Source organism: Pelobates fuscus, chromosome 1 (genome assembly GCF_036172605.1).
Source record: "Pelobates fuscus isolate aPelFus1 chromosome 1, aPelFus1.pri, whole genome shotgun sequence".
NCBI classification, from domain to species: Eukaryota; Metazoa; Chordata; class Amphibia; order Anura; family Pelobatidae; genus Pelobates; species Pelobates fuscus.
In genome coordinates, this window is record NC_086317.1 from 261,981,218 (window position 1) to 262,002,584 (window position 21,367).

At 45.8% G+C, this 21,367-nt stretch overlaps 1 protein-coding gene across 1 annotated transcript in view; it reads right to left on the reverse strand.

Annotated features, from left to right (window-relative positions):
- The window catches only part of PPM1E (protein phosphatase, Mg2+/Mn2+ dependent 1E), a 299,607-nt gene that overhangs the window by 91,572 nt on the left and 186,668 nt on the right, over positions 1 to 21,367 (reverse strand). The window contains exon 3 of the mRNA XM_063456941.1: positions 14,537 to 14,736. Within this exon, the coding sequence (XP_063313011.1) occupies positions 14,537 to 14,736 (200 nt within the window). The remainder of the gene's footprint in view (positions 1 to 14,536; positions 14,737 to 21,367) is intronic.

Genomic DNA, 21,367 nt, shown 5'->3' on the forward strand with positions numbered 1-21,367 from the left:
AGTGTGAGCAGAAGGCAAGGACATTTCATCATTGCTACGATCTTCAAGATGGCTGTGCATTGGATGGAGATCCAGGCACAGTGAAGGCACATTGGGTGAACACTCAAGACTGTGAGAGTTAAGGGGGCATAACATTTTTTTAAAAAGTAGAGACAAGACAGAGCTTCATTAACGCCTTGATTGCCAGATTATGATGGCTATTGCTAAATCTTATTTTTACACATTTAAAGGAAAATGAAGCATCACATGAAGAAAAGGTTAACACGAGTTATAGGGGATTTTCAATGTCTTATTTAATGGTGTAACTTCCAGAGAAGAGAACGATTCCCTTTAAACATGCACAACAACAGTCTAGGACAGGGTGGCCCAAAAGGTAGATCCCCAGATGTTTTAAAACTACAACTTCCATGATACTTGGTCATTCTAAAAGCATTCCAAAGGCATGCAAAGCATCATAAGAGTTATAGTTCTATAACATCTGGGGATCTACCTTTTGGGCACCCCTGGTCTAGGGTTTTTCTGCTGTTTCAGATTTTCCTACCTACCTTTCTTTTGTGGTTGATATTGCTAGACTTCATACACAATAATGTTTCTTTTTGCTTTCTCTTTGCTGCTCAATATCTCTTTCTCTCTTTCCCTTATTTGCATTTTTCTACTACATTTTCACCTTCTTGGGACTCTCTAAAGCAGCATTTCCCAATTGGTGTTCCACAGAACCCTAGGGAACCTTGAGAACATAATTGAGGTGTTGTGGCGATTTGCCCATTGGGTGGCCCAACCAATTAGGGCCACCCCATGGGTATTGCTAAATAGAGTACTGGTCAGGCGTGGCGGCCATTAAATACCGCGTCTGGGCCCCTATAGTATGGGGTGCTGGGAGGAAGTGACAGCCTGTCACTTCCTCCCAGACTTAGGGCGCGCTGGCTGGGAGGATAGAGGAATCAGCAGAGAGTGAGCACACCAGCCTCAGCCAGCAGCTTGCAGCACTGAAGGAAGTCACCCTCCTGCAGAAAAAAGGTAAGCGAACAGGAGGATGACTGCAAATATAGACATGTGTGTGTGTGTATGTGTGTGTCTGTGTGTCAAGGTGTGTATGTGTCTGTCAGTGCGTGTATCTGTGTGTGTGTGAACATCTATGTGCCAGTTTGTGTATCTGTATGACAGTGTGTACCCTCTAGAATGTAAGTACATGGAGCAGGGCCCTCCACCCCTCTGTTCCTGTACATCCAGTTGTCTGGTTACAATTACATGTATGTTAGTTCACCCTTTGTACAGCGCTACGGAATTTGATGGCGCTATATAAATAATGAAATAATAATAATAATCTGTGTGTTTACCAGTGTGTAACTCTGTGTGTGCATGTGTCAGTGTGTATGTGCCAATGTGTTTATCATTGTGCTAGCGCATGTGTATCTGTGTGTGTAGTTGCCAATGTGTGTATCTGTGTGCCAAGGTGTGTGTAACTGTCAGTATGCGTATCTGTGTGTCAGTGTACCTGTCAGTGTGTGTATCTAAGTGTGTGTATGTGTCAGTGTGTATATCTGTGTGTCAGTGTATCTGTTAGTGTGTGTTTGTGTATGTGTCAGTGTATCTGTCAGTGTGTATGTGACAATGTGTATATCATTGTGCCAGTATGTGTGTATCTGTGTGTGTAGTTGCCAGTTGGTGTATCTGTGTGCCATGGTATGTGTATCTGTCCGTATGTGTATCTGTGTGTCATTGTATCTGTCAGTGTGTGTATGTGTCAGTGTGTGTATCTGTATGTATCTGCCATTGTGTATCTGTGTGTCTGTTTGTGTGTCTGTGCCAGTGTGTGTATGTGTGTCAAGGTGTGGGTATCTATGCCAGTTTGTGTACCAGTGTGCCTGTGTGTGTATGTGTCAGTCTGTCAGTGCGTGTTTCTGTGTGTCAGAGTGTATCTGCCAGTGTGTGTATGTGCCAGTGTGTATTTTTGTACCAGTGGATGTGTATCTGAGTTTGTATGTACCAGTATGTGTATCTGTGTGTCAGGGTATGTGTTCCTATGTGTGTATGTGTTCGGGTGTATATGACTGTGTATTTGTCAGTTTGTTTCTGTTTGTTAATGTGTAGGTATATCTGTGTAAGTATGTATGTGGCAGTGCATGTGTAGTCATCCCAGCAAATAAAAACCAATACAACACAAACTCCTGCAAACACAAACATGACAAACAAAGACACCTCTTAACTCTAACTCTAAAATTATATACAAACACGATTATTTTGACCAGCGCCTGAACAAGCAAGTTGCAGCACACAACAGCTAAGACAACGAGACCCGCTAAAATCCACATCTCAGCGATAAAAACAAATTCCAGGACCCGACAATCAGGTCCCCGGACCCCCTGCACCATGGGGAAAAAGACAAAGAAAAGCCGTGCTGATCCCAGCTCCGGATCGCAAGATAACGTCTCTTCTCTGCGCCCGGCACAGCGGCAAGAGCCCGTCAAGATGGCACCGAGCGAGGCCTACGCCACACAATTGTCAGACGAAGATAGCCTAGCTAAATCCGTCCACACTCCCAGTAGGGCACAAAACAAATCCTTACAGCCGCACGAGCTAGGAGACGCGGCACCTGCGACAAAAGCCGACATAAAGGCGCTGATGCTTAATATTAAAGCGATGTTCGATGCAGACATGGCGCAGGTCCGGAGTGAGATCTCTACGCTCTCTGGCCGCGTGGTGTCAACTGAAGAGTCCCTCAAGAGCACCAGGATGGCGCAATCGGCCACGGATGCAACATTGGGATCATTGCAGAAGCAGTGTGCAACGCTGACGGCCCAAATGGCCGGCATGGAGGACAAGGCTAAAGCTAGAAACCTGCGGATCAGGGGTGTCCCCGAATCGGTCACTACCATGGAACTACCACATTATTGCAGGAGGCTTATAGCCACGTTGTTGGTCCCAAAGCAGGCTAAGCAAGTAGAGATGGACTCCTGCTTCCGTCTCCCCAAAGCGACCAAGGCACCCTAGGAAGCACCACGGGACGTATTAATCAAATTTGTCCGGGAGTCGGACCGAGGGGCGCTGCAAAAGGCTCACCTACAGTTACCTTTGAGGGACATTCCCTAACGTTTTACAGAGACCTATCAAGACAGACCCTCACGTGGCGCAGATCCCTCCGTCAAGTTACCCTACAGCTACGGGAGCATTCCATCCCTTATAAATGGGGTCTAAATCGCCTTATGACGGAAAGGGGCCGGTAAGACGACCTACCTGTCCCATATATCTGAGGCGACCAACTTTCTCCAGTCATTGGGACTTTCGATGCCGGTTGCACCTACGGGCACCTGCCCGCTGTGGAACGTGGAGGATTTAACTCCGTTTGCGCCCAGAGCAATAGATCAAGTACCTGATATGCATCTGTTGTGTTTTGGTTTAATTTCAAAAACGTTTTAGTTTAATTTCAAAACTTAATTCCAATGCTCACTTTGATTTTAAAGCTTTCTTCCAAAGTTTCAGTTTTTAAAAAAAATTGTATCTGGCTCCGTGAGCAGACAGCATGGGATTCTGTTCAAGGTGACTCTCCCCCCCCCCCCCCCCCCCCCCCCCCCCACTCAGCTGTTTAAACGGCCACTGGCCATATACCCGTGTATTCCCAACTCCCTAACCGAGTGCCCAAGCAAGTTTCCGGCCCCAACATCCTTAAACAGGGCTTATCCAGCTAGCTACCTGCACCCTCCAAATACGCGGCATTGCATCTATGTGTTTAGCAAGAGTAGTAATAGATGTGACTCTCTAAATAAAAAATGGGTGGCTTAGCATATGTGTAATTATACCCACTATGTGATGTTTATCTCAACTGTATTGTATAACGTGATAACATATTGCACTTGATGTACAGCAAATTTGAATTCTGCATACCCACAAAAATAAAGAATACAATTTTTTTTGAAAAAAATTATATACAAACACTCAAACACCAATACTACACACAAATGTACATCCACATTTAAAATACAACACTACATCTAAACATACCTCTGCACGCAAATGCAAACATTACAAACAAACACATCCCTGTATTAAAACCTTAATATATACAAACACCAGCTCTACACACAGAAACACACCTGCTCCTGATTACTATCTGTTTCTATCTGTAAAAATAAGTGTATAAAGGGGGGGCGGGGCCTGACCAGCATGGCGGAGAGACGTGTTCTCCACGAGCTCCTGCACAAACTCGGCGAAACTAAAAAAATAAGGCCCCTACAGGCGACACAAGCGGCAATCCCAGGCACCCTCCTGCCACCCACAACAGGGGGCACGCGATGGGACGCCGGGCAATCCGATTGGGACCAGTTGGAACCGCGACAGACACTGCGGCCTGGTGCAAGAAAAGCCCTGTACCACCCCCCCCCCCCCCGGACCGGCGGGGGTAAACACGGTCCATCCAGGGGTGTCTACCCCGGGCAAACGGAGAAGCAAAAAGGCGCCAAGACAGGACAGCAGAGACCTACCTAAAATGGTGGCAGAGACCAGCGCTGAGACCCTGACAGACCGAACACGAGACATCCTCTCACGAATCCGCGACCACTTTGAGGCATTCTGGAGGAAGCTGGAGGGTAAGCTGCACTGCGAGCCCCGCAACAGCCTCCTACCTTCCCTATGCGGTCCCCGCTACCAAACTCCCAGCAGGCGAACTGGCGCATGCACAGCCGCCCTAGACTCACACTCATCCGGGCACGGCACCAACGCAGATCTACTCGCCAACCCTACCGCAGCTCCACCACACGCCAGCCCGGCACACATCGACTCCATGTTCCCACTACTTCCTGGCGGAGAAGGCACACGCCACAGCGCCATCTACAGGCACAAAGGCGACAGAGGGGACAAGGCCCGGGAAGAGAACCCCGCTACCCGACAACAGCCAAGATGCAACGATGTTCAGGATTTTGGGACTGGCAGTACAAGGGCAAAATAAATGTTGCGGGACTCCTGTGGCAAAATGTAGCTTGGCCCAAACGGGGAATTGGTTGAACACACAGCTATACTGAGGACTCTACCACCCCTGGCATGCAACTCCTAAGGCACTCGTAACAGTCCTGTAACAAACATTGCTAGCGCTTAATGTTAATTTTACTTCTACTTTTATAACCCCTGCTACTGCGATTAATACAGTAAGAGAACAGCAATGCAGATAGCCAGGGCCAGTGTAGCAATCTTGCCTCTTCCCTGACATAAAAGCTAGACTAAGCCTGAATAACACTAATCGAATACCACTCTCTGATGCCCAAAACTAGCTGACTAGACATACCAGTGATATTACCTTCAGATATGAGACAAAATCAGCTGTTAGACCATCTACTGTTAATTACCTAAACTATCTCTACATATAAAAATTGTGCTTGATTTTGCATGTACCTATATGTTTCAAATGTCTTTTATGCGTTGGAGGAATGCCTTTGGGGTACCTCGCAACAACCTGTTATCAGCTTATGCACTACAAAAATAAAGAATATAAAAAAAAAAAGTAACAGTATGACGCTGAAAATGTAATACTATAATTAAATACAAATGATTAGAAAAAAGCAGAACTATATATTGTGAAAACGCTCCACTCACATACAACATAAACCAGAAAATAAAGCGCGCTGTTTCTTTAAGACAATAAATAAATACCTTATAAAAAAAGAAGTGAATATATAGCAAAAAAAATAAAAAGAAAATTGCCAAAAAATAAAACATTACGCTCTGCTAATTGAAAAGTGCTACAGTGCTAAATATTTTTTTGGGGGAGGGGGGGGTGAGGGGGTTCCACGATGTTGATCAGGGCCGGACTGGGGATACAAAGCAGCCCTGGAAAAAAATCAATGCCAGCCCCATAAGTAACTACACCATGTATTGTCACATGTAATACGTATGGCTATGTGTTGCCACCCGAGATGATTGAGTAATATATATAAACACTATATATATATATATATATATATATATATATATATATATTATGTGTGTATATTACTCAATCATCTGGAGTGGCAAGACATGCATACATATATATATGCCTTACATATTATTGGTGTGTGTGTGTGTATATGTATATATATATATATATATATATATAATATGGTGAGGATAGGGGACTGTGAGGTGGATGGGGGGACTGTGAGGTGGGTAGGTGTCCTGTAAGCTGGATGGGGGACTGTGAGGTGGGTAGGGGAACTGTGAGTGGGTAGAGGGGCTGTATGGTGGGTAGGGGGGCTGTGAGGTGGGTAGGGGGACTGTGAGGTGGGTAGGTGTCCTGTAAGCTGGGTGGGGGGCTGTATAGTGGGTAGGGGAGGCTGTATAGTGGGTAGGGGAGGCCGTATAGTGGGTAGGGGGCTGTGAGGTGGGTAGGGGGCTGTATAGTGGGTAGGGGGGCTGTGAGGTGGGTAGGGGGCTGTGAGGTGGGTAGGGGGCTGTATAGTGGGTAGAGGGGCTGTGAGGTGGGTATGGAGGCCGTATAGTGGGTAGTGGGGCTGTATAGTGAGTAGGGGGCTGTGAGGTGGGTAGGGGGGCTGTGAGGTGGGTAGGGGGGCTGTGAGGTGAGTATGGAGGCCGTATAGTGGGTAGGCTGGCCGTATAGTGGGTAGGGGGCCTTATAGTGGGTAGGGGGCTGTATAGTGAGTAGGGGGCTGTGAGGTGGGTAGAGGGCTGTATAGTGGGTAGGGGGGATAGGGGCTGTATAGTGAGTAGGGGGTTGTATAGTGGGTAGGGGGTCTGTGAAGTGGGTAGGGGGCTGTGAGGTGGATAGGGGAGCTGTGAGGTGGATAGGGGGCTGTATAGTGAGTAGGGGGTTGTATAGTGGGTAGCGGGGCTGTGAGGTGGGTAGGGGGGCTGTATAGTGGGTTGGGGGGCTGTATAGTGGGTAGGGGGGCTGTGAGGTGGGTAGGGGGCTGTGAGGTGGGTAGGGGGCTGTATAGTGAGTAGGGGGCTGTATAGTGGGTAGGGGGCTGTGAGGTGGGTAGTGGGGCTGTATAGTGGGTAGGGGGCTGTGAGGTGGGTAGGGGGCTGTATAGTGAATAGGGGCTGTATAGTGAGTAGGGGGATGTACAGTTGGTAGAGGGGCTGTGATGTGGGTAGGGGGGCTGTGATGTGGGTAGGGGGGCAGTATAGTGGGTAGGGGGGCAGTATAGTGGGTAGGGGGGCTGTGATGTGGGTAGGGGGGCTGTATAGTGGGTAGGGGGGCAGTATAGTGGGTAGGGGGGCTGTGGTATGGGTAGGGGGGCAGTATAGTGGGTAGGGGGGCTGTGGTATGGGAAGGGGGGCAGTAAAAAAGTAAATACCTTTAGTTTCCTGTTGGTCCGGTGGGCAGCTTTCCAGCACCATGTGTGGGGGCGGAGCTTGTGGGCAGGAGGCGGAGCTTCCGTTTGGGGGCGGGGCATGCGGCCGAAATGGTTTCAGACTGTGCAGGGAGACTGACAGGTCTCCCTGCGGCCGCTGGCAGCCACACCAGCCCCCAGCTCCTCCCTCCCCTCGGACTGACAGGCTGGCACAGTCCGAGGGGAGGATTTATTATAATGATCATCAGGGCTGTCAGCCCCAGCTTAATGTGGCCCACCGGGAAATTTCCCGGTTTCCCGGTGGGCCAGTCCGGCCCTGATGTTGATACACTATGTCAAAGAGTTCCACAGGAAAAATTTATTGGGAGCACCTGCTCTAAGATTATTCCAGCCCAGATGTAAAATTTTTGTGGGAACATTTTTCTTTTCCACGTTTGGTGCCCTGACAGCCCACTAGCTGTGAGATGTAAGATGGCATTTTAGCCTCTTTAGAGCCAATATTGTATGGCTAACTTAATTGGGTTGTACTGTTTTTTTCCCTTGTTTTCGTATATTTTATTTTATTTATGGGATCAATTATCCTTATACGTGTACACTGACCAGCTACAACATTAAAACCACCTGGCTAATATTATGTAGTTCCCCCTTCATGCTGCCAGAACAGAGCTGTTGTGTTGAGGCATGCACTCCACTGAACTGAACATGTCCTGCTGTTTTTGGTACCAAAACATTAGAAACAGATCCTTTAAGTTCTGAATGTTGCGAGGTAGGGCCTCCATGGATCAGATTTGTTGCTCCACCATATAGAAACATAGAATGTAACGGCAGATAAGAACCATTCTGCCCATCTAGTCTATCCAATTTTCTAAATACTTTCATTAGTCCTTGGCCTTATCTTATAGTTAGGATAGCCTTATGCCTATCCCACGCATGCTTAAACTCCTTTACTGTGTTAACATCTACCACTTCAGCTGGAAGGCTATTCCATGCATCCACCACCCTCTCAGTAAAGTAATACTTTCTGATATTATTTTTAAACCTTTGCCCCTCTAATTTAAGACTATGTCCTTTTGTTGTGGTAGTTTTTTTATTTTAAATATAGTCTCCTCCTTTACTGTGTCGATTCCCTTTATGTATTTAAATGTTTCTATCATATCCCCCCTGTCTTGACTTTCCTCCAAGCTATGCATGTTAAGTTCCTTTAACCTTTCCTGGTAAGTTTTATCCTGCAATCCATGAACCAGTTTAGTAGCCCTTCTCTGAACTCTCTCTAAAGTATCAATATCCTTCTGGAGATACGGTCTATAATACTGCATACAATACTCCAAGTGAGGCGTACAATGGCATGAGCACTTCCCTCTTTCTACTGCTAATACCTCTCCCTATACAACCAAGCATTCTGCTAGCATTTCCTGCTACTCTATTACATTGTCTGCCTACCTTAAAGTCATCAGAAATAATCACCCCTAAATCCCTTTCTACTCTGCCCTTGGGTTTTTACATCCAAGATGCATTATCTTGCACTTATCCACATTAAATGTCAGTTGCCACAACTCTGCCCATTTTTCTAGTCTACCTAAATCATTTGCCATTTGGATTAGCCCTCCTGGAACATTAACCCTGGTACATATCTTAGTATCATCAGCAAAAAGACATACCTTACCATCAAGACCTTCTGCAATATCACTAACAAAAATATTAAAGAGAATGGGTCCAAGTACAGATCCCTGAGGTACCCCGCTGGTAACAACCCCATGCTTCGAATATATCCCTATCCTTTAACATGGTTTCCAATACTTTCCCCACTTATTGGCCCCACTTTAGGCTTACTGGCCAATAGTTGCCCGACTCCTCCCTACTACCTTTCTTGTGAATGGGCACAACATTCGCTAACTTCCAATCTTCTGGGACTACTCCTGTTAACAATGATTGGTTAAATAAATCTGTTAATGGTTTTGCTAGTACATCACTAATCTCTTTTTTTTATAACTTCGGGTGTATTCCATCAGGTCCCATTGACTTATTTGTCTTTACTTTTGACAGTTGAAATAGAACCTCTTTCTCTGTAAACTCACATGTAACAAATGACTAATTTGTCATTTTACCTAACTTTACCTTTCCTTCATTTTCATCTGTAAATACTAAACAAAAATATTCATTGAGGCAGTCAACTAGACCTTTATCCTCTTCTACACACCTTCCTTCTTTTGTTTTTAATCTAACTAATCCTTGTTTTACTTTCCTTTTATCATTTATGTATCTAAAAAATATAGATCATTCTGTTTTTCTCACTCTGGTTTTTTTATAATTACTAAATGCTAACTTTTAGTTTTTTACTATTTTAGCCACAATTGCGGAGTACCACAGTGGTTTCTTGAATTTTTTGCTTGTACTGACAAGCCTAATGCAGTTTTTTGCTGCCTTCAGCAGTGCAACATTTAAATAATCCTGTTTCTCTTGGACTCCATTTAAATTGCTCCAGTCTGATAATGACTCCTTTACACATATTCTAATTTTAGAGAAGTCTGTTTTCCTAAAGGGTATAACTTTGTTTTTTGTTTGGTGTGACTCAGTCACTGTTCTTATATTAAGCCACACTGACTGATGATCACTGGATCCTAAACTTTCACCTACAGTAATATCCGATATCTGATCTTCATTTGTTAACACTAAATCTAGTATGGCCTCTTTACGAGTTGGCTCATCAATGACTTGTTTTATAGACAATCCCAGTAGAGAGTTTAGAATATGTGTGCTCCTGGCAAAAGCAGCTATTTTGGTTTTCCAATTCACATCAGGAAGATTAAAGTCACCCATGATGAGAACTTCCCCCTTCATTGTCATTTTAGCTATTTCCTCAACTAGTAGATTATCTAATTCTTCTATTTGTCCTGGGGGCCAATAAATCACACCTAGACGAGGTACTGTGTGATTATCAAATTCTAATGTAACCCAAACGTACTCTATTTTCGTCTCACTAACTTTTATTAGGCTAGATTTTATGCTATCCTTCACATACAGGGCCACCCTCCCCCTTTCTTGCCCTGCCTGTCTTTTCTATATAAAGAGTACCCTGGTATTGCTTTGTCCCAGTCATTTTTCTCATTATACCATGTCTCAGTAACAGCGACTAAATCTACATTATCAGTTGCCATTATTGCCATAAGTTCATGGATCTTATTCTCTAAATCTACATTATCAGTTGCCATTATTGCCATAAGTTCATGGATCTTATTCTCTAAACTGCGAGCATTTGTAGACATGACTCTAAGCTTATCATTTTTTAACACACTTGCTACAGGCACCTTCTGTCCTTGTTTGGGGGGGCAATTTGATTTATGTTTTATCACCCTTTTGCCCCCCTCCCCCTCCTAGTTTAACTACATCCTAGCAAAACCTCTGAACTGCTCACTGAGAACATTTGTTCCCTTTTGAGAAAGATGCAAACCATCTTTTTTGTACAGTTTATTTCCATTCCAAACAGAACTACCATGAGAAATAAAGCCAAATCATTGTTCCCGACACCATTCACCAAGCCACAAGTTAAAGTCCCCAATACACACCCGCCTGTCATTCTGAGTGTTATGCACAGGCAGAACTTCAGAGAATGACAGCATGGAAGCAACCTGCCGTATATCATTGGCAAAATACTAAAACTTCCTTTACCTCTGAAACCTTATTGCAAGCCAAGTCATTTGTCCCTAGATGGACAAGTACATCCAGTTCCCCTTCCTGCTTTGCTCGCCTAACATATTAATAATTATAATATTATTACTAATATTATAATATTATTAATACGTCTCCTGTCTCTGTGAGCAATAGCTCCGGGAAGACTTCTCCATTTCCACAACTCTGTCCTTACTCTAGAGGGTTAAATACCATACTTTTAGAGTTATGAATATTGTGTAAAACTGTGTATTTTCCTGCCTGTGATAATTAAGTCAGACCATTGTGTTCAGTAATTATATCACAGGCAGAGGGGAGGATTTTGTGTGGGAGTGTCTGAGTGTATTGTATGTATTGATTGGTTGTTCTGCAAAACCCTGTGGGCAGTACTATGTGTGTAAAATATGCATAAAAGCAGAGTGTTTGATTAAAAGCTTCAGTTTTTACTTCACCCTCCATTTGGAGTGCAGTCTCTTATTGGGGGGATCTGCTACAAGGGATTGCTATGCTTGTCATACTCCCTTGCTAAATCACTACTAAGCTCTTGTAAGAGCTTGTTCCTGCCTTGCTCTCTGGAGGAGTCTACGGTGGTTATGGTGTCTGCTGCAGTGCTTGGAGTCCTCAGGAAGCGCTAGAAGCATCCTTCAACGGAGGTACCCAGTTGGGGTGCCAGGTGATCCGTTACAATGATTTTTAAAACAGCACTCTCATGCCAAACGTACCTTTCCCCTTCTCTTCCTCTGTCTGGATCTGTTCTTAATTTCTTCCCGTCTACTCTAGTTTTCTTTAAAACATAAAACAGCATAGGGACTATTTTGCCTTATAGAGGTTTCCTGCTCCTGACCATCTCTGGCCAGTGGAGGAACAAAGTGTGCTCAGTTTCCTATGGTCAGAGAAATTTCCCCACAATTCTTACCTTCCCTCCATGATCTCGCAATGCTTTCTGTCAATATTCCCAAACGTCCTGTCATTTAGACAGGATGCCGGCGAAACTACCGAATTTCGTCCTAACAGAATGAGAACAGTTTCTCCATGGGGGACTCCCCCCCCCCCCCCATTTTCATTTAGGGCCCCCGCACACAGCTCATAGGTGGGGGCCAGGGGGAGGACAATAGTCCCTCCCCCCATATTTTCCTGCCTGACCACAGGAAACGGAGCACACTTTGTTCCTCCGCTGGTCAAAGATGGTCACTACATTGTCTTATGTTTTAAAGAAAACTAGAGCAGACAGGAAGAAATTAAGAACAGATCCTGAGAGAGGAAGAGAAGATGAATCGATTGGGGAAAGGTAAGTTCGGCATGACAGTGCCACTTTAATATTGGAACTAACTGTTATATATTAGTATACAAATATTGTTGTTTTCTAGCTTTTATAATTCTTAAAGACGTATTAAATACACCATAACTACTCATGGTAATCTATTAGATGTAATATAATCATTTTCTTTTATTTCATTTTGGCTTTATAGTGGGAGCCTACCTTTCCAGTTGAGTGGTATCACTGTTTAGTAAATTCTGTCTATCCTTATTTGAGAATTCTATTCTCAATTATATTTGACTTACTCTTCAGTAGTAAGGCTTATGGCCCTGCTGCGCATTTATTGGTTGAGAGTGTCACGTGACCACGTTCAGTCAATGAATGAGTGTCACTGCAATGAAATTTGCAAAGAACGACTCTCCATGATGTTGTTGGAGGTGGAGGTACACCTCTGGCATCAAAGGAGTTAAACTCATAAAGGTACCAGGCAGTATAACCACTTCAAATCACTGAAGTGTTCCTGGTGCTTGGAATAACCCTTTGAGTGGTTGGACACCCTCTAGCACAGTACTAAGGGAAGAGGATCCACAACCTATTATTCTCCCTACAACTTTACGCAACTTGTGCTACCACAGTCCATTTCACTTCATCTCATTTTTCAACTCCACATATATACTACACATCTTACATATTTGTTTATATTATATCAATTCATTTTGATCAGTTACACTGAAAGTATACAGCATATTTAGAACTTTAAATTGTGAGAATTGCTGAATTTGCCATGTAATATTGATCTACCAGTATATGCAGTCAAAATGTACACAATGTTGATATTACTTGGCATTAATTGCACTGGGACTCTGTTTTGTTAATTCCAGAGGGATAATTTATGCAGCTTTTAGTTATCAAACTAGCTTTATGCTTCTAAACCTCTCTTTTGTAGAGTTCATAATTCATCATCAAATTAAATAAATATATGATGGAAATATGGTTTCCTACACACTCCTCTAAAGCATTGCACATAAGAAAAGCTTTTATGCCTTTTTTTTTTTTTTTACTTTCTACAGCTATTAGACTATATTTTGAATACACATAGAATGGAATTATTATTTCCTAGGCCTATCACTTGTCACATCTCCTCCCAAACTGTCTGCATTTAATAGGTTGATTATATCTCTTTTGAAACGTGCGTGACTGATGCAGGATACTGTCAGGGTTGAAATTACTCTGAAAAGTGTAATCAGTGATGTGATTAAATGCAGAATCTGGAAATCTTCGAGCAAAGCAAATAAAATATAATAAAAAAGCAGCCAGCCAACCAATCTCACATCAATATTTTTCATGAGTGTAAAACAATGGGTGCTTTGAAGCTTATTATTGCTATTTTATGCCCCGGGAATATTCCAGGTAAAACAAACACATTATTAACAAGTGTAATCTTAGCTGGGAAAGTCCTAGGGGATGCAATGCAAGTTGTTCTTTCTCAAGTCAATGCAAGTTGACATAATGTTTTGCGATACCTCAGCCTGAGAACAAAGTCGGCAATACAATCGACGGTTTTCCATTTAAAGGACATAGCTCAATCCAAAGTGTTTTTTAAGTATATAGTGATTTAAGGTGAGCTAATATACGAGTTGGGCTTTTTGGGTCAAAATGGCAGAACTGTTGAATTTTCCCCATATATGTAAAATTTCTCAATATCTTAGAAAACTCTTCTATAGAGATTTACTTGGTGCTGGACAGCTAATACTCCTAAAGATTCTTATATATTAGTTGCTCTCTTTAAAACTGATGGACCATAGACAGAGTTTGGTAAATAACAAAGAAAACCTGAGAGGAGATATTATGGGGGAGCAGAATGAGGTGCACACACCCAGTCTCCATGCACATACACGCACAATTATCTTTGTACAATGCCATGCTTTTTGACTGCAAGCTAGGAATCTGAGAAAGCCTGGTTGCTGATTGTGAACAGTTTGAAAACCTATCTGCCCCCCTCCCCCCCCCCCCCCCCAGGGCGACAATCACATTGTTTGGGCCTAAAAGCTCCTCCTAGGAGCTCCCATTACCTCCACTGTAAGAAATGTAACAACTTTCGTATCGTATCATTTAACTCACCTGCTTGATCTCAGCATTTACACCTCAACTAAAATACACTCAATTATTTTACAATGACCCTATTTTATCCTAGAGATAAAATAATACTAGTATAATTAATAGAGGTGTTTTTTTACATGTTTGTACTGGTAAATTTAGGTCACATTTTGTTTAGTAGTTATCACAGATATCTATCATGCATAACATGATTGTAATTCTTCAGAGTTACCTCTAGATTAAAAAGTATGTTGAAGTCTGGGATGCAGACGTGCTTGTCCTCCATCTTGCGACGCATGTTCTTGATGGCGTGAATGGAGGTATCATAATACATGTGCGGCTTGCGGCGCATGGGAAAGTCTTTCACCCAGCTACAGCAGACCTCATGGAGTTTGTTGAATACTGCATGGGATAATTTTACTGTGTCGATCTCTAGAAATGACAACAGAAAATAAAAGAAATGAAACACTGTATCATACAAAAAGTTCTAAAAGCTTGGAGTTGCTGCAAATGAGGGCAAAATATTTATAGGTTAGTAGGGTTTGCCTGCACTGAAACACCATTAAGCTTTTAGTCAAGGTCGATTTGACACAGGCTCCCAGTGAAGCAAGTGCCTGTATCAATTTGCTGGTGTCAAAAGGGTTAACAAGGGTTAACAATAAGCTGTCTTAATATCTGAGCTATTACAATTTGTGGCTCACAACATACGAAATTAAATAATATTGTGTCCTAAACTGTATATAACATACAATAATTATATGTACATATAAAGAACATGACATACCAAAATAAAGCCTGTGCAGCACTAATCTAAGAAGCACCTCTTCTGGCCATCCTGAGTGACAGCCACTAGAGGTGTTTATAGGCACTATGTAAACACTGCCTTTTCTTATTAAGCTGTAGTGGTTCTAGGGATTATAGTGTCCCTTCAAGCCTCTTTACCAAACGTGTACATACCTAAAATGTAGGGTTTCAATTTATTCCTAAATAGATACACATATAGTGTTACAGTGTTACAAACTATTGCTACTGCATGAATTGAAGTGTACTACCAGGTTATGCATTTTAGAAGGTGCCTCCCAAAATCACCCCCCCCCCCTCCTCCCGTAAAACATCAGATAATCTGGGCTATCCTGTGAGTACACTTCAAGTCATTTCAGTAGCGATATTTTGTGACACTATAATTATGCTTTGTATCTTTTATGGATGAAGTTTAAAACCCTATATTTTTGTATATACATAAAGGTATATGAAATAAGTCACAGAATTCTTTTTCTAGAGAACTTTATGCCAATAAATGTATAAATTCAGATTTTTGGCTTCTGAACATGCCCTAGAAAGCATATAATTAATCAGTTAAGACAAACTGGTCTACAGAACCAAATTAATTGATTAAACAAATGTTAATTAATGAAATGTCAAACACTCTCATTGTTAGCCATTACCTTAGGGTCTCTGAGTTAATAAGAGATCAAGTAAAACATAGAAAGCAGTAGAAATTAACATTTATTTATTTTATTGCAAATTTGCCAAGTACATTGCTTCATAGGGTGGCACTGAAACGAGCTTTGCTTTACATTATATAAAAAAAATAATTATTACATCAAGAGTTTCTATAGAAAACACAATATGACGCAAAGATAAGTTGCATAGTCTTATATGTTGCACAGTCAGATATAAACTCAATATAAAGTATAGAAGATACTCACAGATAAGCCTGGGTTACCTTTAGCCAGGGCTGGATTAACATAGGGGCTGATGGAGCTGCAGCTCCAGGCCCAGGCCCAGGCCCAGGCCCAGGCCCATGGAATGGGCCCATTGATTTAAAAAAAAAATATATATATATATTTTTTTACACACACTACTCTTAGGGTTGCCAGGTATTTCTCATGTATTTCTTATGGTTGCCAGGTATTTCTCAGAAGTATTTCTCAGGTATTTGAGGCTGCCTAGCCGGTGCCGATATTACAGTAATACCGGCAATACAAATGTCTGTCTCAGTATAAACAGAGATTATTCTGCAATACCAGCGCCGGCCAGTAGGGGTCGCTGTTTGTGTGGAGAGAGGCAGGGATGAGAAGTTACAGAATCTCCCTCCCTGCCTCTCTCTACTCACTGATCCGCGGGGAGCAGCTCTGCACAGAGAGTCCAGACAGCAGCTCCGAGCCTGCGAGACATGGGGACACTGGGAGACATTGGGACACTGAGACACTGGGACACTGGGAGACATAGGGATACTGGGGAACATGGGGACCCTGAGACACTAGGGACACAATGGCCCAATGTCTCCCAGTGGCCCCTAGTCTCTCAGTGTCCCCATGTGTCTCTTGGTGTCCCTAGTGTTTGTGTCCCTAGTCTCCCAGAGTCCTCTAGTCTCCCAGAGTCCCCTAATCTCTCAGTGTCCCTATGTATCTCAGTGTCTCCATGTCTCTCCCAGTGTCCCAATGTCTCTAAGTGTCCTCGTGACATGGGGACACAGGGAGACATGGGGACACTGGGTGACTGAGACCTGGGAGACATGGGGCACTCCCAGTATCCACTTGTCTTCCAGCCAGTGTCCCTAGTATCTCTGTTTCTCCATGTCTCCCAGTGTTCCTGGTGTCTCTCAATGTCCGTAGTGTGCCAGTGTCTCAGTGTTTTCTAGTCTCCCAGTGTCTCAGTGTCCCAATGTCTCCCAGTGTCCCCATGTCTCCTAGTGTCTGAGTGTCCCCTAGTATAAAAAAATCTCAGGCACTCACTGTGATAGATTTAAGAAGGTTTATTGGACACCGCAATGTTTTGACCTGTACCCAGGTCTTTATCAAGACTCCAGTGTCCCCTATATATCACAGTGTCCCCTATGTATCACAGTGTCTCAGTGCCCCATGTCTCCCATGTCCCCTCGTGTCCCAAAGTCAACCAGTGTCCCCATTTCTCCATGTCTCCCAGTGTCCCCAAGAGTCTGTGTCCCCAGGTCTCTCACTGTTCCCTAGTATCTCAGTGTTCCCATGTCTCCCAGTGTCCCAATGTCTCTCAATGTCCCCTGGTGTCCTACTGACATGGGGACACTGGGAGACATGGGGACACAGACACTAAGGGACTGGGAGACATGGGGACACAGACATGCCCCCTTTTTGTGTATGTTCGCCCCTTTCGGCAGATTTGTGTCAGTGGCCCACCCTTTTACCCCATCCATAGACTTCCTGCTTTACTGGACACTGCTGTTAGGAGGTATGGGTTTACTTGAAGATGAAAGCATGAGATTAGCATAGGGTATGTGTTTTCTCATAGCTGCATCCTATGAGTTTCCCTCCAGCACCATCTACATCAGATACATGACGCTTAGGAGGTAGGACTGTTTTAGTGTTTTTGGTCAATAAGATTTTGTAATTAGGCCCATCATAATTGTCAGCACCGGGCCCACTGGGGTCTTAATCTGGACCTGCCTTTAGCACACTGTACAATCCCTATTTTCTTGAATGCGCATAGGCAAAAAATTTGGTTCGGGACTTTGGCAATTCAGGACTTCGTCAATTCGGACATTCGTAAGCATCCCTCTCTTGCCACCACAACCACTTACGCATCCGTAAGGCTCCATAACCCTAACCCCTAACCCTAACCTTACAGTAACCCTACCTCTAACCCCTAACCCTTACCACCACAAACACGTACACATCTATGGTTAGGGGCAGGGTTACGGGTAGGGTTACCACTTACACATCTGTAGGGCTCCTAATGCCAGGAATTAGCTTATTGGTCTAGGTTCCTGTCATCATTCGCATAATTTTCCCTCACTCTCTTGTTCTGCCACTTTTCAGAAATCTTCAGCAATTCGGTACTTGCGAAATTCGGTACTTGCGAAATTCGGCAATTCAGAAGCATCTGAATGTCCAAAATTTGTCTGAATTTGCATTTGGAACGAAACGAATTGCACATGTCTCCTATTGTCCCACATTTACCACTTTAAAATCATAGAAATACACAATAGAAGGGAAAATGGCGCTATACACAAAATACTACAACTGGTGCAGCTTAAAAACACCTCGGTGTACAGTCACTTATTACACCAAATGAAAGATATAGTGAGCAGAAAAAAAAGGTGAAAGCGCACAAACAGTGGAATACTTTACCTTTAAAATCTTGTATAGGTCCTTTTTTCAGCAGCAGACAGCAGGGGCGGACTGACCACTCGGGCAGATCGGTCATGGACCGAGGGCCCGAGGCAGTCAGGGGCCCGGCTGGCTGCATAAACATGCTCTGGCTGGGGAGATCAGATCACAGATCTCCCCAGCCAGAAACAAACAGAATAGCACATATTCTATGGATAGGTTGCTCCTGCAACCTATCTCTTTCTGTTTCCCCCCTCTGCCTCCACCCCCACCTTCTGAGACCTGGCAGTGATCCTGCTGCTCCTGCCAGGTCTCCTCAATGTCTGCGGAGCTCCGTGTGAGTGGAAGAGGCGGGGCCGAAAGAGGGGAAGTTACATCACTTCCTGTCCTGCAGAATCTGCTGAACCCTGGCAGACAGCAGGTAAGTAAATATTACTTATTTTAAAGCTAATATCCCCCCTTACCCAGCCCAGCCCCTTCACCCACCCCAGCCCTGTGCCCCCCTTCACCCATCCCAGCACCTGTACCCCCTTAACCCACCCCAGTGCCCCCTTCACCCATCTCAGCCCCAGTGCCACCTTTCACCCAACTCAGCCCCAGTGCCCCCCTTCACCCATCCCAGCCCTGTGCCCCCTTCACCCATCCCAGCCCTGTGCCCCCTTCACCCATCCCAGCCCTGTGCCCCCCTTCACCCAGCCCCAGTGCCCCCCTTCACCTATCCCAGGCCCTGTGCCCCCCTTCACCCAACCCAGCCCCTGTGCCCCTCTTCACCCACCCCAGTGCCCCCTTAACCCATCTCAGCCCCAGTGCCCCCCTTCACCCATCCCAGCCCTGTGCCCCCTTCACCCATCCCAGCACCTGTACCCCCTTAACCCACCCTAGTGCCCCCTTCACCCATCCCAGACCCTGTGCCCCCTTTCACCCATCTCAGCCCCAGTGTCCCCTTTCACCCATCTCATCTCCAGTGCCCCCTTCACCCATCTTAGCCCCAGTGCCCCCTTTCACCCACCCCAGTGCCCCCTTCACCCATCTCAGCGCCCCCTTCACCCATCTCAGCCCCAGTGCCCCTTTCACCCAGCCCCTGTGCCCCTTTCATCCATCCCAGCCCCAGTGCCCCTTCACCCATCTCAGTGCCCCCCTTCATGCATCCCAGTACCTGTGCCTCTTCACCCAGCCCAGGACCTGTGCCCCTTCACCCATCCCAGCTCTGTGCCCCCTTCACCCATCCCAGCACCTGTACCCCTTTAACCCACCCCAGCGCCCCCTTTCACCCATCCCAGACCCTGTGCCCCCTTTCACCCATCCCAGACCGTGTGCCCCCTTTCACCCATCCCAGACCGTGTGCCCCCTTTCACCCATCTCAGCTCCAGTGCCCCTTCACCCATCCCAGCCCCTGTGCCCCCTTTCACCCATCCCAGCCCATGTGCCCCCTTTCACCCATCCCAGCCCATGTGCCCCCTTTCAACCATCCCAGCCCCTGTGCCCCCTTTACCCTTCCCAGTCCATGTGCCCCTTTACCCATCCCAGCCCCAGTGCCCCCCACCCATACCAGCCCTTGTGCTCCCTTTACCGATCCCAGTCCCTGTGCCCCTTTCACCCAGCCCCTGTGCCCCTTTCACCCAGCCCCTGTGCCCCTTTCACCCATCCCAGCCCCAGTGCCCCTTTACCCATTTCAGTGCCCCTTCACCCATTTCAGTGCCCCCTTCACCCATTTCAGTGCCCCCTTCACCCATCTCAGCTCCAGTGCCCCCTTCATGCATCCCAGTACCTGTGCCGCTTCACCCATCCCATTACATGTGCCCCTTCACCCAGCCCAGTACCTGTGCCCCTTCACCCAGCCCAGTACCTGTGTCCCTTCACCTAGCCCAGTACCTGTGCTCCCTTTACCTATCCCAGCTCCAGTACCCCTTCACCCATACCAGGCCCTGTGCCCCCCTTTTCTTATCCCAGCCCCTGTACCCCTTCACCCATCCCAGCCCTTGGGCCCCCCTTTTCTTATCCCAGCCCCTGTACCCCTTCACCCATCCCAGCCCTTAGGCCCCTTTATCCATCCCAGCCCCTGTGCCCCCTTCACCCATCCCAGCCCCTGTGCCCCCTTTATCCATCCCAGCCCCTGTACCCCTTTATCCATCCCAGCCCCTGTACCCCCCTTTTCCTATCCCAGCCCCTGTGCCCCCCTTTTCCTATCCCAGCCCCTATGCCCCCTTTACCCATCCCAGCCCCTGTGCCCCCTTTACCCATCCCAGCCCCTGTGCCCCCTTTACCCATCCCAGGCCCTGTTCCCCCTTTACCCATCCCAGGCCCTGTGTCCCCTTTACCCATAACACCACCTGTGCCCCCTTCACCCATCCCAGTCACTATGCCCCTTTATCCATCTGAGCCCCCTTTCACAGTCCCTCTGCCCTCTTTATCCATCTGAGCCCCTATGCCCCGTCACCCACCACAGCCCCTATGCCCCTTTACCATCCCAGATCCCACTCCCCCTTCCCCCACTACAGCCCTATCACTCTCATCCCTATCCTTCCCTGTACCCACCACAGCCTCTGTGCCTTCTTGTACACTCCTCAGCCTCTCTCTCGCCCTGTACCCACCTCACCCCTATGCTTTCCTGCACCCACTACAGTCCTCATCACTCTCATCCCTATCCCTCCCTGCACTCACTACAGCCCCTATCCCTCACTGCTCCCACTGCAGCCGCTATCCCCCACCGTCCGTATGCCCCCTGCACCTACTATAGCCCATATCCCCCTTCATGCACTGCAGTCACTATCCACACACATACTGCAGCCTCTGTATCTCCCCCACACAGTAGAGCCTCTAGTATCATACAAACATACACTACAGTCCCAGTATCCCCCAGCTGCCTACTATAGCCCCTATCCCCCCCCACACACACACACACAACAGCCCCTATCCACACACTCTCTGTAACACAACCAGCCCTCTCCACTAACATCCGACACTGTATGCACGTA